A 26,365-nucleotide genomic window follows, 5' to 3' on the forward strand; every position below is an offset into this window, starting at 1 on the left:
GATAACAAGAGGAAAATCTCTATTAAAAAGTGAAAATACTTGGGTACATATAACAGATAAAACACCCATCATATAACTGATTAGGAACAATATGTTTTCAAAGCAATAACTATCTTAAAATTATTTAAAATCAATAGAGTAATAATTCAGTAGCCAACGTATTCAAAATAAACCAATAAAATGCGAAATATGTAGCAAAAGTATAACAATACTATGGTTCTAATTTCTTGTTTAAAAGTAATTCCCTCTCCACCAGAACCCCTGCATGCCATCTTCAAATGGTCCTAGACTGTAGTAACTGTATATAAAAAGTAGGACTCTGACATTTTACCTCAAGGATGATTTGTATTCAACACTCTAAAATGTAGGGAGTGATTCAGGAAACCATGGAACCAGAAGAAACCAGTTTCTCATCATTCCCAGGGGAAGTATCCCCCCTACCCCCAGCTCCCAGGATTACAATTCTAGCAAACATGCAGCTGTTCTAGAAGAGTCTTGGTTCTTCTGGACTATCTATACAGAGGTTCTTCTCTTCCTTTCTCATGACTCCCTGTGTCCCCATAGACATTCTGCTGAAAATGTGTCTCCCCCAGTGATCTGGAAGGAAGAAGGAGTTGTTAGACTTCATGGACCCAGTTCTCTAGACGTGAAGGTGAGTTACACACTGAGCCAGCCCTAACTAGAGCTTAGACCAACTTACAAACCTTTATCTCTGATCCTCCATTCTTGACACCAGCTCTGAACCATCTTTTTAATTTTGGTTCTCATACTTTACTGACCCCAACTCTAAAAGGTGTTTCATATGGTCAGGCCCAGAGTTCTGCTTCATTGCAAAGACTTGAGTTGATTCTGCTGGTGGATTAGAGCACACTAACGGAGACTTGGCCATAAGTCACATCCTGGTCCTTGCCAATGACTTCACATCTGAACTGAAAATCAATAACATATCAACATCGAGGACCAGGGTACCAGTTGACTGATCCCTATCTAATCCCTAACAATTCCAGATAATGTCTGCTCCTAACTTGACTGCTTGCACATGATTTAAACCAAATCTTTGCTTTATGCTTTACCCAAATTTGTAACTCTGATGTATTGCTTGTAAGAAGATGCCCTGATATTTCTTAACCTGATGTGGTTCTGACAAACTTCCTTGACCATGAACTTGAGGGGGAATGATATCTTTGTGGGAGAGGAGAGTTTCATCCCCCAAGCAGTGAATCAGTGGACAGAATACCTTCAGGAGTTAGTTCTGTCTGTAAGCCATTTGTTTGAAAGCAAACTGGGATGAAAATAGAGTTAATGAAAATTATCTTCATTGTTGAATATGTGAATAGTTGCATGGAATATCCTAACGGGGCACATTCACATTGTTCTAAATTAATCTTCATACTTGGGGGCTGGGGTTGTGGCTCAGCGGTAGAGCACTCGCCTCGCACGTGCGGGATCCTGGTTCGATCCTATGCACCACATAAAAATAAATAAATAAAGTAAAGATATTGTGTCTAACTAGAACTAAAAAAAAAACTCCATACTTGGTATCCTTAAGGGATGAATGGTCCAAAATGAATTAAAAAGAGAGGGTAAAAAGGCAATTAATTTAGGGCTAGGAATATAATATAGATAGCTCAATTGGTAGAGTGCTTGCCTTGCATGCACAAGGCCCTGGGTTTGATCCCCAGCACACACATACACACAAAAAGGCAATTAATTTATAGGGGGAGAGGGGAACTCGTGGCTATTTCATGGGATATTATTCACGTTAGACAGAGACATTTCATCAAAGCTGGCATTTGGGCCCAACTGGTTTGGGTTAAGGATTGTTAGCACATGTGTGCCTCTGTAACAATTGTTTTTTCCTGAGGTCTGGCTGAGCAGCCTTATAGCACCCACTAGTACATCTGTAGTTTGTGGCTTTGAGGCTGTGAAGCTGACCGGGAGATTCAGATTGTGTGTGCATGTTTGTGCTGTTGCATGGTGTGTAGAGGGTGGCTGTGGGTGGGAGGTGACAGGAGTAGGTCAGCAGTTGGGTTCCTTGGATCTTACTCTTTTTTTTTAATACTTTTTTTTTAAGAGAGAGAGAGAGAGAGAGAGAGAGAGAGAGAGAGAATTTTAATATTTATTTTTTAGTTTTCGGCGGACACAACATCTTTGTTTGTATGTGGTGCTGAGGATCGAACCCGGGCGGCACACATGCCAGGCTAGCACGCTACCGCTTGAGCCACATCCCCAGCCCATTGGATCTTACTCTTATCATAGACAATAAATGTCCCTGTCATCGGGCCATGGAAACAGAATTTCATACCTCCTCTCAGGCCAATGACCTCAGGCCTCCATGGACCTATGACTTCTAGGGATTGAGGGTACGATCTCGGCCCCACACCCAGAGTTCCGGATTGTAAGTTTGAATCTGGAAAGAAAAAGAACCCCAACAAAAACTGAAGGCTGCCCACTCCTTCCCTGTGCAGCCTGCAGAGTTTTCTCTGCAGATCCCACCTGCAAACCCCACCTTTCCGTGTCTCTCCTATCAGCCCATCCCTCTCCCCCCACAAGCACACACAGCACCACCCACCTCCTCACACTCCTCCCTGGAAACCCAAGTGTTCCAGCCCATGGAACGGATGAACTGATAGCGTAGCTTGTGGAACAAGGGACGCTGGGCGTGGCTCTTCCCGTAGAGGAAATGAAAGATGCCTTGTTTAGGAGCCTGGTTGTCCTCTTCCATATCATTGGCCAGGTAGCTGGGGAAAAAAAATCAGGTTGCTCCTCAGGGATACAACCAGGAAGGACCTCCTCCTGAGGTCAGATTCCCCCAAACGAGGCCAGGCTGACCATCTTTAGACAAGACCGCACCATCCCTATCCAGTGTTATGGATGATCATCCCTTGGTCCAGAGGCCCCTGATAGAAGGGGGGGCCTCTCTCACACCCTGAGGCTGAAGATAAACCTGATGCTGGAGCACCTGAGGCTCCTTCCTGCCACCCACACCCAGTGCAGTTGACACCAGTTTGCACATCTCTATCTTCATCCCCCTCCCTTCAGTTTCTTCCATGTGCTCATATCTATGTCCCCTACCACAGCGGGGTGCCCCTCTGCTTTCCTCCCACCATCCCTGATAATGAATCCTGACTGGCTAAGAAGCTAGGAGTGTGAGTGAGCACACCATACCCAGGTAGTATCCAGGCTTGTTCCTGACTCTGGATAATTTCTCTAGTCATTCCTTTCCTACCAATTGGCTAGCAGAGGGTCTGGTTCATATGTTTTTTTAATTCAACAAGACATTATTATCTCTCTCTTCCCAAGGTCCCTCTTCCTGGCCACAGAGAATACACTTCATAATGTTCTGTTGAACAGACGAATGAATGAAATCTTTATCTATAATAAATGCCATAATGACCACTTCATAGACTCAATGCTATAAAATAAATTCTTGCAAGATCAAGATCAAGATAATTGAGCTGAGTGTCTTAACAATGTATGAATATTTTGATAGGACCCTGCCTTCCTAAGGTGTTCCATCCAATGGCATTAGGGCAAGGAACAGGGGAGATAAGAAAGTGTAAACTGAAATAAAATATTATGGCCTTAATCACTTCCAGGGTGCAGTAGCTTACTGATCAGGAAGCACAGCACAGACTGTGGTGTTTTCTTTTGTTTTTTTTCAGACAGAATCTCTCTCTCTGTTGTCAGGCTGCTGTCCTAGGCTCCAGTTTCCTCCCACCTGTGCTTTCTAAGAAGCTAGGAGTGTGAGTGAGCAAGACCATACCCAGGTAGGTTTCAGTGTTTTAGTTGATTTGAAGGATAGTTCATTTTCTTTAGGTACAAATGTGTGGAGTCAGCTCGACAGGAAACACAAGGTGATGGGAGAGAAGAGGGAATTTGGAAGGAACAGTGAAAGAAAGTCAGAAGGAATTTAATGGTAAAAGGATTTAATGATGGAGAGATTATAGAGAAGGCTAAATGCCACACGAGGACTCCAGTTTTGTTCTAGAAAGCCATGAGCAACACAGTTGCTGAGGAGGACTAAGAGGGGGTTGCACCCAGGTTTGGAAAGATTTTCAGGGAATACATAGAAAACTATGAGCTGAGGGATATCCACAGGGAGAATTTTACAGTGGACCAGTGCTGTGCAGACAAGACCTAAATTTGGCATCTTTCTTGGAAATTCAGAGGCAGAAGATAAATGTTGGTGTAGATGTAGGAAGAAAGACAGAGAGTAGTCAGATCACCATCCCTCCCGACTCTCTACAGGATGTGCTGTCCTTTTCACCTCCTCCCAGGTGAGCTTTATGTTTCCCTTGATTTCATTTACTCTTTTAAACCTGCCTTAAGGTGGTTTGAGTGTTTGTTTTTAGTTGGAGAATTGTAAGAAAACTATATTATTATAATGCTATTTTTTTTTACCCAGAGCAAAAACAATAGAGGTTAAAAGGTTCAGGTCAGGTTAGTGCCCCTCTGCTTTCCTGCCCCTCTGCTTTCCTCCCACCATCCCTGAAAATGAATCCTGACTGACAGGATGAGGCCAAATACTCACAGAGCCAGAAAGAAGTGGATTCGTTGGTACTGCCAGGAGAAGAGGCCAGCCCGGCTAAAATAAGCTATGACCATAGACAGGAGGTACTGATGCAGAGAGAGAAAAAAAAACATATGTAGAGATCACACCCTGTAAGGGAAGGAATGTGGGGACAGAGGAATGGGAGGCTGGGGAAGACAGTGCCACTATTCAGAGAATGGTGCCTTGTAGGGTGACCAGCTTATCCAGGGAATGGTACGGGGAGACAATGTCAGTCGATGGCAAGTCAGAGAAGTCAGGAGGAGGGGTGGCCTAGATGTGCACTGGATGGCCATCTCTGAGGGGCCCTTCTGAGGTAGGACATTTAGGTCAGCTGTGTCAGGGGGGTCTTTGGTAAGCTGGAGAAAAGAGGGTCCCAGAGAGAGCTGAGAGGAGAGGATCCAGGAACCTCAGGTTGCAAGCAAAGAAGGGTCAGCCATGCAAGACTCTGGCCTCAGGCTCAGAACACAAAGCACCCAAGCAGAGGCAAGGTCCACCTGTCCTCTCTTCAAGAAGCTTCTAGGCTTTGAAGGGAGATGTTGATAAGTCACAAAGGGGCCAGGACCTGGGAGCATAGGAACTACGAGAAAGCATAGAGGACCAAGGGGTTAGAAAGCCCTCCCCATCCAGGCTGTGCTGGAGCAGGATCACTGCCCAGTGGAGAACAACCTCACCTTGTCAGACACCCTCAGCTTCTTGTCCCAGGCCAGGAATCTTTTGACAGCAGGATCCTCTGTGAACAGAGCTCATGTGTTAGTCTGGAAACCAGAATGGGCTTGAGTGGGAGTGAGATAGAGGGGAGGGAATCAGGCCTTCTTGGAGAATATATATTTAGGGTTGGGGCCCATGTTTAAGGTGGATGAGAAGAGGGCAGGAACATTCACCTGCAAGGGACCGTGGCTTAGACCTGAGACTCCACAGAGAAGCAACTTAGTGAGGGTTTGGGTAACAGCCAGGTATCAATATGATTAAGAACTTAAACCTTGAGGGCCCAGGATTACCTCTGACTGCACCACCTCCGAATTAGAGACTTATTCAGGTCATTTTCTCATTTGATAGTCACATCAGAGTGGGAACTTGGCTTCATTTCCCACCTCTCAGGGATGAGGATATTTGGGGCCAGAATGTCAGCAAAAGTTCACTTTCAGGGGGACAATTGGAATCAAACTCTGTGATTCCAAGCAGGGACCTTTTTCAAAGATAGAATAACCTCTGTCATCTAAGGATCTCTGAGGGAAGATGGGTCCTGAGTCCTCCAGGCATGGGGAGTTCAGGGCTAGCATGACATCTTTTCCACTGGAATAGTGCAGTGACTATGTGTCATCTTGGCAACTCAGGAGGCTGAGGCAGGAGGATCACAAGTTCAAAGCCAGCCTCAGAAATGCAATGAGGCCCAAAGCAGAGACTCTCTCTCAAAATAAAAAATAAAAAGGGCTGGGGATGTGACTTAGTGGTTACATGCCCCTGAGTTCAATATTTAGTACAAAAAAAAAGTACAGTGAGTGGAAATTTCCTTCTTGTGTAAAGAACTGGACCGGAGGGCGCTAATTGGGGTATCTCCCTACCTAGCAGCCTGGCAAAGACTTCATGGTGCTCTGGTTGCACCAGGTACACACGCTGTCTCTTTAACGTCATCTCGAGCCCACACAGTGTCTCCACATCCCAGGGGTGCTTAGGCTCAGGATCCAGATCCTCTAGTTCCTCCTGTGAATCAGATGAGCACTCCCTCTTCCTCTTTTGGCCAGAGAACCCACTCTGGAGGCCAGGTTCTACCCTGGGGTTTGAGTCCAAAAAGCCAGGCAGATCCTCCTCCAGCTCTTCCCCAGAATCTGATGACCATTCTGTCTTCCTCTTCTGGCTGGAGGACTGAGGTAGGAGGCTGGGTTCTACTGTTGGGGCTGAGCAAAGAAAGCCAAGTAAAGCTTCTGTTTTGGGAATTCAGCCTTTTATCATGTACATCCAATCCACCTCCCATCAGAAACCCTAACCTCTTCAACTATTGTTTTCTCCTTTGCTCATGACCATCTGTCCCTGATTCTCCTTGCCATCATCCCATCTCCCTGTTCCTCAAAAACTCTTGCTCATTATGGACACTTTCTCCCATAAAGAGGAGTGATCCTTCCTATGTTCCCTCCACCAGCTTCCTCTGCTTGAATCTCATCTCCTAACCCAGGTTGGATTTTCCTCCCCTTTGAGAGTTCCTTTTCAGAGCTCAGTCTGGCAGGAAAGGAAGAAGAATATCAAGGAAATTTGGGGAGAGAAGAAATTATAAGACCTCCCAAGAGGGAGCTAAATAGGTACAAAAGATCACAGGTACACTGAAGAGTGGGCTGGATATGAAGACTAGGTCAGGCAAAGTTCTTCTGCTGAATGTTTATTGGCCTTCACTGTGTTCAGTAATCTGTGCTGGGAGCACATCCTGTACCCTTAGGCATCCTTGATACCTGGAGACATGTTGAGGATCTAAAATCATAGAATATTCTATACCTGCTCACCCTCTCTTCAAATAGTATTTACAATGTCATGGTGCCTGTGGATTACCTGTAGTCTGCTTCTCAATTCCAATTATTCTCTAGTCTACCTTGCTAATTTTGGTATACCAGTATTGCTCTTGACCTAGAAATTTTACTACCACTTATTTGCCCTAAAGAACACATCACATGTATAAAGAGACTAATGGAAAAATCTCCCATGAAAGACAGTATTTTTTTCCTGAAAAGCCAGGGAGAGTGCATGGGATGTGACACAGCACCCAATGGGACTGGGGAACTCTTTCTGAACTTCCTACTCAGTCTTCTGCTTTCCTGCTGGATAGTCGAATCATGCTTTATGCTTCTGACCAAAACAGTGTAGTTAAATATATACAAAATGTACTATTTTAACCACTGTAAAGTGTAGAGTTCAGTGGCATTAGGTATAGCCATGTATTGCTCAATGATTGGGGTATGTTCTGAGAAATGTGCTGTTAGTTGATTTCATAGTTGTGCAAACATGATAGAATACTCAACTGAGATGGCTGTGACATCACTGTGGGATATCATGTAATGGAACCAATTTGTGTAACTCCCCACTTCTGCTCCCACAGCTCCTGCTGACCACCATTCAACTTTCTGTCTCTGTAAATTTGACAACTCTCTGTACCACATCTGTCTTGCATACTGTGGACTCATACAGTATTTGCCCTGTGTAATTATCCCCTGATTATTTAACTTTGTGCACTATTCTAAGACCCTACGTTGCTGGAGGGTGGGTCAGAATTCTTTCTTAAGGTTGAATAATAGTCCCACGCATGCTAGACTACATCTTTTGTACATCTATTTATCCCTCAGTGGACGTCGGGTTGTTTCCACATTTGGATTCTAAGTCTTTCTTTTGCCAGTGTTGGACCATATTGACAAGAAGTACATCTGTTATTCGTGCTGTGCTGGAAGTTTCATTTTGTATTTTAATGTCTTGCATGATGCTAATGAACCCAGGCCAAACAGGAGTAAAGTCAAGTTAGTTCATGGAACATGCTGGGAATGAGCATCCACCTTGTTTGGCTGTCATGGATGTTTGGCGTTGGATGAGGTCCCAGAGATCTTCCACATGACATGCAAGTTCCCTGGCAGCTCCCTCACAGGCCTGTGCTGCCCACTGAATTTCTCCCTGATGGGAAAAATACTGTGCGTCAGGAAGCAGGTCCTTCTACTGTAGAAGACAAATTGTCTGGCTGCTCTGTTTATACAATTTCCATTAATGATGCCTTCAACCCTCAGAACTGATTGGGTCCTCCCATAGCAAATTAGAAGTTCACACACTCCTTTTTTACTAGAAAGTTTTCAAGTACAGTCATGTGCCACGTGACAATGTTTTGGTCAATGATGGACCACATATATAATGATGGTCCCACAATATAAGATATTGCCTAGCAACTTAGGAGACATCATAGCCTCTGTAAGTACATTCTGTGACTTCCCACGTGATATATGGACTCATGGCACATTTTCACTCTTTATCCTCCTCGTTAAGTGATGAATGACTATTGGATCAATATTCTGTTATCACTAAAATTTCTTTTCTGGACCATGAAGATCCTGATTATTTTTTACCAGGATTCCAGTTGTAGTTTGCATATTCCTGTCTCTGCTGGCCACCTGGTCTAGACATGCTACAATTAAGCAGTTCCCATTCTTAAAAAATGTGGGTACTTTGGCCAAAAATTAAGTAAACTGCCCAGATACTGTTGGATATGGACCATTGCCGCTCCACTTCTGTTTTCCTCCTATGGATGCAGTCTGATACAACAATGACTATCATTGCACTGGAGAGATAAGAGCATAAGGTAACAGGGAGGAATACTACACTACAGAGGCTGCTGGCACCTAGCCTTAAATATTCTTATTGATGGACTGAGACACCACCCAACTTAACATTTTCACTGTTATAATTTCAGATTTCAAATCTCTGGTTTGAGAAGGCCACAGAACTCCTCTAAAGAAATCAAAATCAATACAGAAGGAAATGACCAGGAAACATTTTTGTGGATAGGTGAGGTATGAACAGGGCTCTTCAGGGTAAGACTCTGACAGGCCTTGGATCCTCCCCTGATTGGACCCTCTGAACCAGCCTGCAGTCTTCTTATTGGGTGACAGCCCCCTTGCTTGACCCTGGAGTCCATGTGAATAGGAAAATTTCAGGGAAACTTTGCCCACCTCCTCCCCAGCAGGTTCTCCAAGCCTTGCTGAGTCTGCTCCTCTCACCTTCCCTTAATCTTTGGTGACTCAAGGTCTCTGGACTTTGAGGAGAACTACCCCTTCTGTCCTAAAACTAGTGAAATCCTTGGGAAAAAAGAGAATGAATGCCAAAGGCAGACTTTTGCTTCTTCTGCTCAACATGGATTCGCAGGATCCCAGCTAAAACACATTTTAAAAGAGGGAAAATATATGGAATAGCAGTCTTTAGGAAGTTAGATCCCTGAGAGGTAATTCCATCTCATTATTTAGATAAACAGTTTCCAATCCACAGAGCAGGAGGGGCTGTGGGGGAGCCAGCATTTTCCCCGAGCAGAAAGGACAATGGGTAGAGTTGGGTATCTAGGGAGACATGGCACCTGGAGGTCACAGTGCAGAGAATCAGAGAAGTATGGTTCAGAGGCTCCCATGCTTGATATTTGTGAAGTGGGTACACAGTTTGAGGTAAGAACTGAGGCCTTGGCTGATTCCAGTTCCAGTTCTCTTCCCCATGTGGTTTCCTAGATGTAAAAGTGTGGCTTCCATTCTCTACATGATGCCAAGAAGCACCCAGAGAAATGTCCCCTGGAAGTTGGACTTACAGTCTCTGTGTCAGCATTGTCAACTTCATTCCTTAGTTAGGACTTAGACCCAGGTCATGCTCAGCAGCAGCAAAGGCTGGCCAAGAGGCTCCCAGCACCCCCAATCCCTTCTAGACTGCAGAACTGGACAAGCTCACATTTGTGCAGGGTGAGTTGAATGCTATAGAAGAGCTGCGGGCACGAAGATATCAAGATGGGTTATGTGCCCACTCATTTGGATGAGCCAGTACTTACTATTGAGGTAGTAGGATTTAGATGGCATGACACACAATGGCAGACTGCACAGCCTAATGATCGATGTGGTTACCTGCAAAGGGATGGCTATTTAATACAAGGTTTTGTCACTAAAGCATAGGAAAGTCATGGGGAATTCAATGACTGACATGATAACACTCTATAAAGGCATGGGATAGCATATGGAGGAAAATGCCCAAATTCTTAACCTGAGCATGCTCTATGACTTTGTGTGCTGCTATAATAATATATAGTTTCCTGCTGTGGATATGGACGAGTTGAGAGCAAATGTCAAGTTGTATAAAGCATAAACTTGATGAGGATTTTTATACACTTTGGACCATTGATTATTAATAGAATAATCTTAATAATCAGAAGGGGATACATGGAGTAGTCACAGGAACTTTTATAACAAGCAAACATTAAGTTTATTGGCCATTCCATACCAGATACACCAGCCTCTGGTCTGTTTTCTCCTTGGGCTGAAATGGTCCTGCTGACAGTTTTTATAAGGTCCTGAGGCTCACCTCCCGTGAACTGTCTCTATCCTCCACTCTTTAGCATAAGTAGTAATCCATCAGATCCCAGCATGGAGGTGGGAAAGGAGGATGGAGAATTAAATTTTTCAGCTAATAATCTTTTTTTAGAGAGAGAGAGAGAGAGAGAGAGAGAGAGAGAGAGAATTTTAATATTTATTTTTTAGTTTTCGGTGGACACAACATCTTTGTTTGTATGTGGTGCTGAGGATCGAACCCGGGCCGCACGCACGCCAGGCGAGCGGGCTACCGCTTGAGCCACATCCCCAGCCCAATTTTTCAGCTAATCTTGAATGAGAATATTTATACATGGAAGGACCTAGGGACCTTTATTGATTAAGTTTGTATCTGGAAGATCATCTGAAGACTCACGTGTTAAAGCCTTGTTCCCCACCATGGTACTTGTATGAAGTCATGGGACCTCTATAAGGTAGAGCCTAGTGGAAGGAAATAAGTCACTGGGCTGAGCTGAGCCCTAGCATGGGATTGCTGGATCCCAACTCTTTCTTTTCTTTGCTCTTCTACACAATGCCCACCATGCTGTGCTCCTCACAGCCCCAAAAGCAATGAGTCAACCTATCCTTTTTTAAAGTCGATTATTTGAGGTATTTTGTACCATGAACAGAAAGATGACTAAATAATTAAAAATTATTTTTTCAGGGAACCTGTACAGAGACAGAATTCACAGATATTTGACCAAGAAGAGAAGGACTCAATTGTGTGTGTGTGTGTGTGTGTAGTGCTGGTGATTGAACCCGTGCTATATCCCGAGCCCCAGAGAAGAACTCAATTTTAAGGAAGACTCCATTATAAATGTTGGATGTTTAACTCAGATTCTGAATGAAAATTGCTATTTCCTTCATGAGAGTGATTCTCACCATATTTGATTGATTGTGTCAAAGCTAGAGCAGAGAAAGGAAGGATTAAATTAATTGAACTGCCAAAATGTGACTTGGCAAATACCAAGTTTTTGAAAGACTCCCTGTTCAGAATTTTGCATGTCCATGGTCAGAGCTTTGATTTTTTTTTCAGACCTTGATTTTTTCCATCTTTAAAATAGGGACCACAACAGTATCTACCCCAAGGACTTCTGTGAGGAGCCAGTGGGTTACAACATTTAAGGCATAAGAAGACCACCTAGAGACTATGTGGTTCCTATTGGGGATTTTCTATTTGTGGTGGGGGTATTGCCAAAATTTTTAATTCACTTCCTTTCTAATTTTAGGGTAGAGCTTCACTTCATGGATCCCTTGTACTTGGGTGAAACTAAGTGACTAATTCCTGCCAGAGAGTTGAGAATTCAAATCATGAGCTTAGCTTTCAGGGGAGAGTAATCCATTTCTGGTACTACAGGTGGAAAAAGCCCTGTTCTCTCTCTCTGGCACACCAGGATTTGAGATGGTGGCCATTTCATCAGGCTGTGTCCCTCAAGCATCCAAAGATTGACTGCCTGAACATCCACTATTGACACACAGCGTGCCCAAGGACTACACATTTGTTGTTAGAAGCCACACATTTATTCAAACACATGAACATGCTCACATGCATACACCAAATCACTTACATACAAACATGAACACATTCCCATATAAACACAACCTGCTCCTAAGCTCACAAGCATACTCAAATTAACATACTCACACATGAATACATCATTCATACTTAACATTATTTTCATAACCTAGTGTGGTTAGTCCATTTTTGCTACATATGACAAAATACCTGAGATAATTATCTTAAAAGAAGGAAAGGGTTTTTTGTTGTTTGTTTGGTTCATGGTCTAAGAGGTTTCAGTCCATGTCACTTGATCCTGTTGCTTTGGGCCTGTGGGTGTCCAGTATATATATTATGGCAGGTGGCATAGGAAGTCTGTTTACCTCTTGGCAACCAGGAAGCAAAGAAACAGGAAGGGGCCAGGGTCCAAATATCCCTTCAAAGGCATCCATAAACTTAAGTATCTCCAAAAGCAAGGCCTTATCTCCTAATATAGCTACTACATCCCAATAGCACCTCAGGTTGGGGAGGAAGGTCCTGCAGGGGCTCAGACCCTAGGACACAGATTCAGGATCCTGGCAGTGGAAGAAGATGTGAGATGCAGTTGGGACAGTAGACATGTTTTATCCAGAGATGGAAGCATCCTCGCCCCAAGTCTTTCCATAGACCTTTTTTATATGCAGGCCAAAGAAGGCGCAGTGCCAACAGGTTACATAGGTGAATGCATACAGCAGATATTTATGACCTTGAGTCCATATGCTGAATCAGGGTCATAAAAGATACTCATGACCTTGACTACATACTAAAACAGCTGGCTGAAAGTCTCAGTGAGGGAGCCTAATTATAGCCACCTTGGGTCTTCCATACACAAGCCTTCAATACGTGGGCCGTTGAGGAACACTCCAGACAGAAACCATTGCACTTTGTCCATTCTGATTTTAAATCATTACAGAAACTCAAAGTTTTTCAAATTGAGAACTGCTGGATTTTTCAGGTGATATCTGTCAATCAGCCCAAGTTACCTTATGGAGATTGGCTAGAAGACATCTGCTCTAAAAGGGGATTACAGGGAAAACAGTATTGTATGACACAAGTGCCATCAATAGTAAAGTTCCACTGGCTCTTAGCAAGGTGAGCCTCTGGAGCCGCAAGTCTGCGACTGTGCGTGTATGGTGTCTCTCTCATTCAGCATGAGTTTTTCCATGTGTGGAAATGTTTTTCAGCCTAAAAAATCAAATGTCGTTTCTCTTGATTCCTCCTTTACCAAGAATATAGATGGAGTGTTGGACTTCTGTTTGCTGTTTCTCTTTGGAAAGTGTTGAGAGTGTTGTGGTTAAGAGAAGCAGATGAGTAAAGAGAAATAAAACAAAATTCAGAAGTAATAGATTATAATCAGTCTCATTTTCAATTGTTTGATCTTTACTTAAACCTAACTACATCTCATCTTTTTTCTCCACAAAGCAAATCTAGTCAGGTTTTGAATCCAGGTTTGGGAGGTTTGATAGCAGAAGCTCAGAAACTTGGATCCATTTCACAAATCTCTGTGAAATCAGGTGAACAAAGACAATCATTGTTCAACAGATACAGAATGCAGCATTACGATCTTATCAGTGGAATCGTTTGGAGGGAATTTGGCAAAAAATATGAAATATTATCTGAAATATAAAAACTAACAGTGAAAAAGGAGAAATTATCAGAGACTTATGCTGACATATTATTTGGGTGACATATAAAACTAAGAATTATGAACAAACATAAACATAAGTGGCAGTGAATTAATAGAACAAGCGCAACAAACAAAGAGATGTATGTTATGTCATAAGATAAAGTTCAAGAATGTGAGTAAAAGAAACTTTACCAACTTGTTTGGGAAATGGGTTATGTTAGAAAGTATGAAAAGTTAATAATAGTTAATATAAAAATAATAATGATTGATTTGTATCCCAGAGTGGATCCAAACAGGGATCCAAACCAAAACCACCATAAGAAATCATTTCACTGAGGATGGCTATGTTAACATTACTCAAAATGGAAAACAACACATTTTGGAAATGATGCGGAGAAACTGAAACTCCCTTAACATTGCTGGTGGAAATTCGAATGGAACAGCTTGGTGGTTATTCAACAAGAACCACCATGTGATCCAGAAATTCCACTCCTGTGTATATACCCCAAAGAATTGAAAACAGGTACTTAAAACAAAGATCTGTACACATATGTTCACAGCAGCATGATTCACCATAGCTAAAGAGAGGAAACTAAACAAATATCCATCAGCAGATGAATGCAGAAACAAAACGAGTGTTATCTACATGACAGAATATTGTCAGCCTCAAGATGCTGGTATGCACTGATGTACAGAAATAGAAATAAAGATAGATATTGTATGTATTTATTGTCTCTCAGCTACAAATTCACCTTCTTTGCTTGCTCTGTGATCATGGAGTTGGTCCTTGTAAATCTCTCTCCTTTTACAACAACAATGCTAAACCTTGTCTGGAGGGAATGCTGGGGGAAATAAGGAATCTGATTCATTATCAGAAATTATTTCCTTTTGTTAGGCAAGGAAACTGCACTCAGAAAGTTGTGTGAGTCCCACAGCAATAAGTGACAACTGGAGCTGAATTGTGTGTCTATTGCTGGGGTTTCCCTCTTCACCTGCTCTGCATCTTCCTTCCAAGGTGGCCCCTCTCTACTCTCTCCCAGATGAGAGCACACATCTGGAAATCCTCATTTCAGAGCCTGGTTTTCTTTCCCATTCCTCACCCTGACCTGTTGCCCCATCTTGGTTCCCTGCTGGCTCATCCCAAGTGGATCTCTATTCCAGCTCCTGAACAAGGACTTATGTTTCTATAGCATCTGACACACCTGCATTGGCGTGCTGAGTGTAGGTGTGCTCTCTTGGCTCAAGAAGGCACTGGAGTGGGGTCAAAGGTTTAACCCACTTATCCAGATGGCCAGTGGCAACTCTGAGTATGGAGAATGTGACACCAATCATCGCCTACTTAATAACCTACAACTGTAAGTTTCTAAGGTAAAAAAGGAAAGCAAATCACAGAAAGGTTCCTGACTTACCCAACACCATAAAGACATTCTCTAATAAAAACCTAGTGGGGTATGTGGGATTTGATTTTTTTGCCCCATCTAAAGAGCATGTAATATTACTTTATGTTGTAATATTTTTTAAAACCTCTTCTGGAGTAGTTTGTAATTATGACATAAATGGATTTATTATTTAGATATTCTTGTGAAAGTGCATCTTTATATTAAAATATATTGTGTTGGTTATCCTGAGTATGTTATTATTTTTATTAACACCTTTAATTTTACCATATTCTTGGACATTGTTATTAGCATCTTATGGGTTTTTTTTGGGTTTTTTTTTAAGATGGGACTGGGGGCGTGGCTCAGTGGTAGAGTGCTGGCTGAGCTGGGTTCCATCCTCAGCATTGTAAATAAAGAACTTAATAAATAAGAAATAAAAGATTACATTGTGCTTGTTGACAAAAAGTAGAGATTGTCTCTCTCCTCCCTTTGCAGAGGTTCTCCTTTAGAGAACTAGTCCTAGAAATATTTCCTGTCTCCCTTTGATTCACATCTAAATCTTTAAAAAAGTGGTATAAGCTGCTTGCCAGCATTCCAGCCAGGAATGCATTTCTAAGCCTGAGTCATCTCTCTAAGATGTAAACCTTGAGGAAGACAGCGTCTCTATGTCCCTGTCACCTTGGGAGTTTGGTGCAGGCACCCTACTCTGAGCTATATCTACCTGCTTGTCATAGAGATGTGAGAAGTTTTGCTTTTCGTTGGGATAAAGGCAAGAGCTCGGACGACCACCTCGATTACCAGATGAACTCAGGATGAGTCCTGTGAGAATGGCGAGCCCACGGTGCGTCAAGTGCTTTCACCCAGGACCAGCTGCAGTTTATCCTGAGCCCGGGTGCGCGGGCTGGAGGGTCCCTGCTTGGTATTAGAAAGGCGAGGCGTCCTCCTGCAGTCTCCTTAGTGGTTCGCCTAGGATGCGCATCACAGTCTGGCTCAATGCTTCCTCGGGATAAAAACGGTTGTCTTCACTTTCTGCATTTGTGCAGAGGAGTTTCTGGGTTGGCAGATTTTGTTTTTACTATTTCCCCCACCAGCTTTTAAGAACCAATTAGGCCAGAGAACTGTTGCATTATTTCAGCCCAAAATAGTGAGAACCCATTGTGCTTATGGTCTCCTTTTCGAGGATGGACATTTGTCCCTAACTCTAAACGTGATCTTCTCGGACAGGCACAGTCACAGGTGGTTCCTTTCAGTTGGTGTGCGCTGTCTTTTTGCAGTTTGGGCACATTACTTGTGCGATCTGGAAAAGCTACGGTTTCTGTCTTCTTTCCCTTCCTTGGAGAGCATCGCTGGACAACTGCTGTAGCCTAGCCTTTGAGAAACTTCTGCAGGACACACCCTTCTTCGGTTTGTCAGAACATTGGTCCCAACCGAAGGCTCTGAGGAAGAGAGAACCTGGGCTCCCGGGACCAACCACACAACCGGCTGCTAGAAGCCGAAAGGGACCGGAGAAAAATGCGAAACCGAGCGCGGGGTTTGCAGCGGCCAGGGCTCTTAGCACAGCACCTCTTAACAGCAGGACGAGGCAGAGACCTTTGCATCATTCCCTAAGTCCGGCGGCGCGCAGACTTTTGGGAAATAGAGTCCGAGCAGGGATTCCGCAGGCTTCCGGCAGCGTCCTGCGCATGTGCAGTTCTCCCTGCGTGCGTGTTCACGCATGCGCCTCGCCGCGGCATCGCCCTGGCTTCCTGTCCGTCCAGGTGACCGCCGCCCTGGTTTTCTGTCTGGGGCCTCTGGTGACCAGGACCGCGGAGTCTGTGGGGTGATCGCCGAAGGGCGCAGGCTGTGTGTCCCGGAGTCCCCCCTGGCTTGACCGCTACCTCGAGGACCGAGCTCGCGGCGGAGGGCCCGAGGATCAAGCAGCAGCAGTGGCGGCAGAGGGGCTGCGCGACCCGGGCCGGCGCTCCGCGGCACGGTGAGTCCTAAGGGGCGGATCTGGGTCCAGGAGGGAGGCGCGGCCCGAGGTTGTGCGTTAGGTCCAGCCCCGACTCCTTAGTAGCAGAAAGGCCTGGCGAGGGCGAGGGCGGACATCCCGGAGCTGCAGAGACCCACGGGAACCGCCCGCGCCTGGGGTCGATGCTGTGCAGCTCTAGGAGGGACAAGACGCTCGGTGGGTGGGTCTTTGAGGACAGTGTACCTGAGGAGGAGTGGACACCGGCCTCATCTGGGATTTCTGGCTGCAGTCCTTTCTCCACCCCGACTCCCTTTCCTCCTCCTCCTCGTAGTGCTCCAGATGTCTCTAAAGGTCCATCAGCAACGCTGTTCCTTACCGTTTGCCTCTTAGTTCTGCCTTTGTCGAGTCATGCAGTGTGGATCCAGGAAAGCCTTTTACTGCCTCGTTTGATAGAGGAGGACATGGTGGATGATTTGACAAAGGTTACCCAGGTGTTTTTAGGCACTTCTAGGCCTGGTTCCTTCTACTGTATTACATATAAGTTACTACATTTCTTAATAGGATATCTTTTTGAGCAGGCCACTCACATTTGTATGATTAAAGTCCCAACCATGGTGACTGTAAGTCAGAGAATTTCATGAATTTTCTGATCTTCAGTAGTTTGAAAAGTAAGAAAGTAAATGAGTTTTCTGTAGCAGAATTCCTTTTTTTTTTAGCTTACATTTAAGGATAACACATTATTTCAATTAAATTTGACGTTAATTCACACTTATTCACCTCTAATTATGTGTGGGTTGCGAACATATAGGTAGGCACCATCCTGAGTATTTTCCAATTTTCCAATCCCTTCTGAAAAGGCCTAATGAGACAGTCTTCCATATTGTGTCCTCAGAACTTTCTGGGTAGGTTTTTATGCAGGAGATTCCTGCTGTGACAGGTCAGATAACTTATAATGACGCTGCTTGCATTTTTCTTTCCCAGATCCGCCTCTGCTTTCACAATTCTCCATATTTTTCCGAGAGCAGCAGAACATGAGTAAATCCCTGGTGAGTTTTTCTGTTCATGTGTTTATTCTGTCCTGAGGCAATAAGAGTTCCAACTTCAAAACATGAAAATAGAAAGAGTCAAGATATAATCAAAATGGTAGCAATCAGCACTCAGCAGATTTTCTATATTCATATGTATAAATAGCATGATCCCTAAAGAGTTCTTAAAACCATAGTACATGTATGTCTCCTATTTTTGGCAAAAAAGTATAAATATCGTACATTCCTTGACTTACATTGACCATAAATGATATGTTTCCTTTCTCGTGGATTTTAAACATTTCTTTGATGTAATTGTGAATAGCCTTCCCAAATAATAACCTGTAAGCTGCTGCCACTGATACCTTACTTTTCTGTCATGTGAGCAGACAGCATAGTGCCCAGGAAGGACTCAGCACACACGATCTTTCTGGTGACTAAAACTTTGCCATATGGACATTTTGCTCCATGCAGGGATAAAGCCTGGATTAGCTGGAGGAATGGCTTCACCCTTAAGTGAGTCTAAGCAGTTCTTTCTGCAGGTTGGTCTGGGTTGCACAGCAGACAATGCAGTAGAAATCCCTGGCAGAGGTGTCCTCATTTCCCATTCCCATTTTATCCTGCCTCCCACGGTCTCCATTCTGTGCCTGACACTTCCCTCATCCTGTTCTGGTGAAGGTTGCCAGTGACCTAATGTACACTGGGTATTTCTAACATGCACACCCAGGGCTAATAGCCCATCGTTGTCTTAGACACTCTGCAGTCTCCCCTGTTATTTTTTATTCCATTTCTTTTGTTGCCCTCTTTTTGAATCTGAGGAGTTCTCCTGCTCTCTTCACATATTTTTCTTTTGCCTATAGCTCATGACTCTCCTTACTCCTGTCTAATCTCACCGTCCAGTGCTTTAACCTTGAGTCCATGTTGCTTCCCCAAGGGGATCAGATGCCTCTGTCCAGTTGCCTTTAGAGAATCTCCAAGGGGTGTGTCCAGAGGGTACCTCAAGCTTATAGATGCAGTGGATCCCCAAATCATCAATTTTGCCCCCTGCCCACCTATGTCTCCTATTCTTGCCCCTACTTATTCATTGAGGCATTGTCCAATCTGTGACCCTGTCCAGAAAAAAATGGGATCCTTTAAATTTCTCCATCTCTGTTGCCATGTGCAGTTGTTCCAGCATGTTAATTTCATATTCTAAGATTTTTATCCTTTCCCCTTACTCTCTCCCTGCCACCGTTGTTATCACATTTTGCGGGAGGATGTTTTTGTACTCTTGGAGAAACTCCCTTTCTCTGCTTCTACTTCTTTCCTTCACTAGCTCAAATGCACTTTCTGCCTTGAGAATTTCTCCTGAAACTTTAATTTGATCAGGCTGTGTGCATGTGGAAAGCTCTTCAGAGGCTCCCTGAGTGACTAGGAAAACAAGGTTTCTGTTAAATTGGAAATGGAGAGATGGTGGGAAAATCAGGTTTGAGAAAATTAGGTTTTAGCCATTTTTAATTGGTTCTGTTAACATGAGGTAAAGTGGTGATAGCAAGAGTGCAGGACATGTGTTGGGACTTTAGGAGACAGACTGGACTGGGAATCAGCATGGAAAACTGTGTTGGGAGGTAGACAAGGGGGTGAGTCCAGGACTCTCCCACATGCAAAGTCTGCTACCGAAGGAGGGACTGGGTGGGGCAAGAGTGAGAACTGGGAGCACGAGGTTTCAGAAACCAAGGAAATGAAAGGTTTGAGTGTGGAGGAGCAACTATGTCAAATGCTATTCATAGTTAAGCCTAAAGACAGAACTGGCCATGGGATTCAATTCTGGGGAGATCCTCTGACTCCTTGAGGATTTGTTTAGCTAGATCTGATTTGATTTAAGAGAGAGTGGTAGATTTGGTATATTCCTGGTTTTTGTTTGTTTGTTTGTTTTTTGTTTTGTTTTGTTTTTTGAGTGGGGAATTTGGACCCAAAATTTTGGGGGGAAAAGAGAAATTGGCCAGTAACTAGAGTAGGAGTTGAGGTCAAAATAGGATTTTTGTTTTGTTTTGATGGGAGGAATAAAAAAGGGTATGATCCACTAAAAAAGGAAAACCTTTGATGCATGTAGGAGAGGGGTGCACGGCTGGATGGTGGGGGGTCCTTGAGTCAGTGAGAGGGGACACGTTGCAGGCTTGGGCTGCAGATGTTCTGGGTGTTGTTCAGTGGTGGGGGTAGGATGTGACATTCCTGTGTGCTTCTTTCTGTCTTCTAGGAATTAGCTCATGAGGCTAAGGTTTAGGGGGAGAGCAGTCCCAGACTGAGGGAGCACACAGGGTCAGCCATCTGACTTCCTGGTATCTTCCTTCCTTTGCCGGAAAAGTCATTTCATTTCTTACAGTGTGGATGTAGTGTGGTCTTTGGGTGCTCCTGTCATTGCCTGATGCTTCTCAGCTGGATGCTGTGGAGACCAGTCCTGCCCCCACAGACACTTTTCTCTCCTCTGTTTCCTGAAGGATTTCCAAAGGCAGCTTCCTGCTTACTTAGGCTTGCTTTTCTGGCCCTTTTCCTCATCTAGTATTTTGTCTCTTGACTTCAGCTTTGGGGATGGGGTTATAAGAGGCACTTCTTAGCCTTGAGGAGCCCAGATGCTCCTTTGAGGAACAATCCATAGAGTAACTGGTAGCAGTAAAAGGGGTCTGTACTCAATGCCTGGGAAACTGAAGTGATGGCAAAGCAGAAGTCATGTTTATTGTGTTGTCAAGGTGCCATTTCTGTTATTCACTGAGGGGAAAGGCTCAGGGGATGAGGAGGAATTTCTGTGGTGGTAGTGTGATCGGCTTGAGGAGTCATAGAGGTCAGTCAAGGGGTTTAGGAGACTGCATGGGTGCCCTGAGCAAGGCTTCCAGAGGACCAGTAACAAGTTTCACTTCCAGAGCCAAGAATGAAGGTAAATACTGAGACTGACGAAAGATCTAACAGTGCTGTACCAGGTTTGGGTTTCATCCTTCATAGAATTTGAAACCTTTTAATTGGGAAAGTGAGTCGTCTGATAAAAGGATGTAACAAATAGGCTGAAATGTGTAAAGGATGCCATGAGGGGGTTCTGGGGGCGCTGCACAAGGGGGCTCGGGTTTCCAACTAAAGTGCCAGATGGGGAATGTGACGGTGTTTCCATGACCCGGACCCAGGTATGTCAGTCTGCTGATGTTTTTCTTAATCATGAATGGGGTTATACATTTGTTATAGCTGATGATTTAGTATCAATACTTTATTATTTCCTAAAATGAGCCAGGTGCAGTGCTGTGGTGCAGGCCTGTAGTCCCAGTTATCCCAGAGGCTTCTGGTTCAGATTTTGACAAAATGTATAATGTGGTATCCACTGACTACCGTCAGGTTCATGCAGAGCAGTTACAGTGTCCTAAAATCCTATGCCCCATGTTGTCTCTTGCTTAGTCCTACCGTCAACTCCTGTTAACCACTTATCTTTTTACTGTTTCTATGTTGTTGTCCCTTCTGGACTGTCAAATCATGGAACTGTACAGGAGCCTTTTCAGACTTGCCCATTTATGTAAAATGCCTACTCATAACATCCATGCAGATCTTTCTATTATGAAATTACTTTATTTTGCTTTTTTCTTGTTTACTGAGTACTCTTGAGCATTTTTAAATTTTTCTAGTTTGGTCATGTTGGTAAACATTTTCTTCCAAGTTGATCGTCTTTATATTTCATTTTCCAGCATTACCATATATTCTGAAATATTTTCATTTTGAGAAATGGAGTATTTCACCTTTTTTAACATTTCTCAGAATGAGAAAGCTTGCATGGATGGGCTTCCCAGATCCAGAGCATCCTATCCTTCAGTGTTCCAGTGCAGGATCTTAAACAGGTGACATTAGTGGTGGGAGTGGGAGGGGTTTGTCCTCTGGTTCTCATTTCTGGGAATCTTGACCTTCCCTCCCTTTCAGTGCTGCATGTGACATGTTCCTTGGTTGGGGTGTAGGTGCATACTGATGGACTCACTCTTGAGTCTGTAAAACTGAGAATGTTTGGCATGATGTACAAGAGCACTCTTGTTGGTTGGGCAGACCCCAGTTTGCAGTCCTTTGGCCTTGGGAGGGTTTAGCTGTTCTCTCCTCATCTGGTTCCCAGTGATGCACATGAGATCACTGACCTTTAGAGGCAACCAAGCTAACAGGCCATTTGTTGAATTCCTCTTGGTCTTTTTCATTTTATGGTCTTGAGGAATATGCATTTTCTCTCATTGTTTACTTAATGGAGTTCCAGTGCTTTACCTTGAACTCCTATCCTCCCCAGCCACTCCCAGAAAGAGTCTCAGAGAGGTAAGGAGAAGGCTCCTTCCCTGCAGCAGTGGAGGACAGCATTGCCTGCACCGAAATCCAACTCTGAGGAAGTTGTCCATTGAGAAGTTCACAAAATTATCCTCACCCTCAGGCCCATTGCTTTGGCTTTGGTGAAAACATAATTCGGTCCTGAGTTTTATTATTACAAAACTATTTCTGGAATAATATATCTAATAAGCACTTTTTCTTTGAGATGGGGTCTCATGGTCTTTCCTAGGCTGATGAAGAGTTCCTAGACTCAAGGGAGCCTCCTGCTCAGCCTCCCAAGTGGCTGGACAACAGGCATTCCTACCTGGCTAAGCAGACATTACATTGTACCCTTGTCCTATAAAACTGACCTAAAGCCCTTAAATGCTACAGTTCTGATTGTTTCTAACAATAGTTTATCTAGGTTTATTGAAACCCATTTATCAAAGTTATTCATTGTAAAACTTTTTGTTTTATGCCAGAGTAGGAACAGTGAAATTTTTTCTTTTGTGGATAAAATTTCTCCTTTTGTGGATAAAAGTGAACTCAGGCAAATGATTGAAAGCCATCATCAAATAAAAAACTCAGTTTGGAACATTCATGAGAATGCTGTTTTCCAGCAGCATGTTGTGGGCATTAAAAACAACTCTAATTTTTTCATCATATACTGTTTATTTCCCTCATAAGGCAAAGTTATAAGCAATTTTTTAAAAAAGCAAATTGAGAGTTAAAATAAGGTGCATTAACATTTGACTGTTTCTTCATGCCCTGTTCCCTCAGTCTCTTGCATTTGGTGATGACTTTTAATATACAAGGCCCATTTAACTTTTTTGACCCCAGAATAGCCTTCCTTACCTCAGTTAGTATTCCTTATTAATTAAGTAATCACTAATTTATTCATTCATAAATGTAAGTACTCTCCTAAATACTGGGCTTCTGAAAATAATGAAATATTCCTTCTTAAACTCACTTTAAGACTCCCTTAGTGGGAAAGACTCAAATAAGCTCTATAGAGGAGACGTGTAAATGAAATGGTGTGTTTGTTTATTTACTGGGGATTGACCCTAGTGGTGCTTTACCATTGAGCTATATCCCAGTCCTTTTTAGTTTTTATTTTGAGATGGAGTCTTATTAAGTTGCTAAGGCTGGCCTCGGACTTGAGATCCTCTTGCTGCAATCTCCCTAGTTGCTAGCGTTACAGGCATTACCACCACATCCAGTTTAGTATGTTTATTTTAAGTGTGTTTTTGATAAAGTGCATGTCCCTAGGACATTTTTACCACAAGCACTGTTCTGGTTTAGAAAAGAGATTCTATGAGTTCACTTCGTTATAGTCATAGGTATGTATGGTCTTATTACATGTACTTTGTATTTATAAGACTCTTTCCTTACCTGAATTTTCCTGAATTGATGACTTCTCCACATTGCCCCCTCTTCTCCTTAAGAGTGATTTGAAGGCATTGTGCTGGTGATATGCCTATTGTTATCCAATCCACATGACTGTATTGGTAAATATCAGGTGGATAATTAAACATGGACCCATCGCCAGAGTAAATGAAACCAGTCTTATTTTTCTAAAAAATAAGTAAGTTATTATTGCTAGGTCCACTTAGTGAGGCAAAGTGATGCAGTGTACAAACTATGGGCCCTGTGGGTCCTCACCATGGTAGCCCCAAGTCAAGTCTTCAGATGCCTGCATGGAGTATGGGCAGAGCTTCTGGAAGCCATGCTCTACTTTCTATCACCTGCTGGGCAGGCATGTTATAGGTCATTCTGGCTGAGGGAGGTCCATTTCTGTCTCCATGTGTCCCATCTGCAGTTGGGCTTTCTCTGCCCTGACCACCTTTAGCCCTTCCAGACCCCTGAGCCTGGTCCCTGGACACCTAGCAAATAGAACTGAAAGACAACACAGTATCTCCTACCAGCAGGACCCTTCCTGTCCTTGTGGATGGTTTCACATGGAGAAGCCAAAACATTCAGAAATATCAGAAATTTATCAGTGTCCCACATGGCCCCTGAACATGATGGAGTCTTTCTTTTCCCATTTAGATGAAATCAACTGGAACTATTGTTTTTACCTGTTTCATAATCCTTTCTTGGCAAGTGTATAAAACTTAATAGCCACCTAAAAGTGGTAAGATAGGCAGTAGACATCATTGCTAGGTCCACATCATGTCCACAAAGCTGCATCAAGTATATTCTATGGAGTTCCTGTTTCCTGCTGATGTTTCAGTATGTGATCGGGACCATGTTATATTATCTTATCGCAGAGGTGATGATTCTAAAGGAAACCGTTTTAGTGCTGGTGTGTTTTTGTGAGTGGGACAGTTTTTTCAAAGGATGCACATTTAAATTTCTTGGTAGGCTGTTTGTCCATTCTCAGAAATGTGCTTCTCCTCTCCTAGAATGTGTAAATAGAAAGAAAGGAAATTCTCGGTTCCCAGCTGGGAATTAGAGAAACCAAGTCATGCTATTACTGATACTTCTGTAGCAGGCTGTGGACTTTCCTATAGTGAAAGAGAAAACTAGAACATAAGCCAGAGTATTTGGTGATTGTGGCAAATACTGGCTTGCTTATTGCTTTGGTGATTGTGGCAAATACTGCAGAGTGGTTCAGAAGGTTAGAGAAGGTACAGGCTTGATCAGGAATAGCAATTGAATTTCAGGTGTGGTGAGTATGTATTTCAGGTATGGGACATATGTATCTGTGTGGAGTTTAGAATAGAGGCCTGAACTGGTCATGTAAGTTTGAGAAGTGTCATTGTATAGATGGCAATTAAATTAGCCAAGAAGCTAGGCAGACTCACCATCAAAGCAGCAAGCACAGATAAAAAGAGTAAAAGACCAAAGACTGAGCCCTGGGGCCCTCCAACTTTATGATTACTTGAAGGAGAGAGGAACCAGCAGAAGAGATTGAAAAGGAAAATGGCCAGAAAGGTTAAGGGAGAACTAACGTTTTGTTCTGGAGGCAAAATGAAGAGTATTCAATTCACTCACCCGCCCGTGGACACTTGAGGTGTGTCCACCTTTGGCTGTTGTGACTAGTATGGCTGTGAACATGGGTATGCAAACATCTGTTCAAGTTCCTCCTTTCATTTCAATCTTGGGGTTGGTACCTCGGAGCGCAGTTGCTGGGTTGTGTGGTGATCCTGTGTTTGAAGGTGAGGAAGCACAAGTGAGCTCCACAGTGGCTGCGGCATTTTACATTTTCTCTGCATCCTTGTCAGCACTTATTATTTGCAGGCTTTGATGATAGCTGTCCTGGGGGGTGTGAAGCGGCATCTCACTGTAGTTTTGGTTGGCATTTCCCTGATGACTCATGATGTTTGCAGAGCAGTTTGTTAACATTTAGGGAAAGTTGGGATGACTTACTTCCAAAGGTCAGAGGAAGGCAAGGACTTGACTTGCTTTTATATCCTTGGTATGAACAGGTGCTACTTCTGTAGTCATCACTTTAAAATCGACGAGTATGAGTGTGAGTGTGGGCTGTGCACTGAACCCGGGCCTCAAGCGGGCTGGGCAAGCACTCTGCCCCGGGCCTCAAGCGGGCTGGGCAAGCACTCTGCCCCGGAGCGACACTCCCAGTGGGAATTTTTTCTTTAACCTTTAGCTGTCCTTTTGTACATCAATTCACAAAAGACTGCAGTTTAACTGTTATTGTGTGTGTAAAGAACTTTGAACACCTCAGGGAGCCCAGGAGGCCTTCAGAACTCATGGGCTCTTTTCAGAGAAAGGCTTTCTGTGACCCCAAGCAGAGGCCTCTGCCTCACACCAGTTGCCATCTCCAGTATAGTTCGTATTCCGGCTGGGGCGCCGCTGCCCCAGGCCTACTCTCTGCTTTTGGCCCTGCCGCTGTCCTCAGTGGTCAGAGCCCAGCCCCGTGCCTCTGGGAGCCATCTCGGCATTCCCTTGTTACCACGT

The 26,365-nt window shown here is 43.7% G+C and overlaps 2 protein-coding genes across 12 annotated transcripts in view; one reads left to right on the forward strand and one right to left on the reverse strand.

Annotated features, from left to right (window-relative positions):
• Positions 1-250: 250 nt before the first annotated feature.
• Positions 251-16,772, reverse strand: LOC139702947 (speedy protein E4A-like). Of its 8 annotated transcripts, none has more exons than XM_071605692.1 (9): positions 15,974-16,772; positions 10,101-10,173; positions 8,086-8,200; positions 6,118-6,450; positions 5,227-5,285; positions 4,535-4,620; positions 2,573-2,741; positions 2,306-2,410; positions 251-597 (listed from the first exon to the last, which is right to left on the reverse strand). In XM_071605692.1, the coding sequence occupies exons 3-8, from the start codon at positions 8,099-8,101 to the stop codon at positions 2,351-2,353; spliced, it is 723 nt and encodes a 240-aa protein (XP_071461793.1). In that variant the 5' UTR covers positions 8,102-8,200; positions 10,101-10,173; positions 15,974-16,772; the 3' UTR covers positions 251-597; positions 2,306-2,350. The 8 variants fall into 8 exon arrangements, with proteins under 8 accessions (XP_071461793.1, XP_071461792.1, XP_071461791.1 ...); XM_071605691.1 differs by having other exon boundaries at positions 10,101-10,737; positions 15,965-16,772; XM_071605690.1 differs by lacking the exon at positions 8,086-8,200.
• Positions 16,773-16,890: 118 nt separating this feature from the next.
• LOC139702945 (caspase recruitment domain-containing protein 11-like) overlaps positions 16,891-26,365 on the forward strand; it is a 76,136-nt gene continuing 66,661 nt past the window's right edge. For 3 of the 4 annotated variants that reach the window (XM_071605675.1, XM_071605678.1, XM_071605676.1), the window contains exons 1-2: positions 16,894-17,147; positions 18,108-18,172. The gene's annotated coding sequence lies outside the window, so the exon portion shown is untranslated. Of the gene's footprint in view, positions 17,148-18,107; positions 18,173-26,365 lie in introns of all 4 variants that reach the window. The other variant, XM_071605679.1, reaches the window with a different exon arrangement.

This window comes from Marmota flaviventris, chromosome 19 (assembly GCF_047511675.1).
Source record: "Marmota flaviventris isolate mMarFla1 chromosome 19, mMarFla1.hap1, whole genome shotgun sequence".
NCBI lineage: Eukaryota > Metazoa > Chordata > Mammalia > Rodentia > Sciuridae > Marmota > Marmota flaviventris.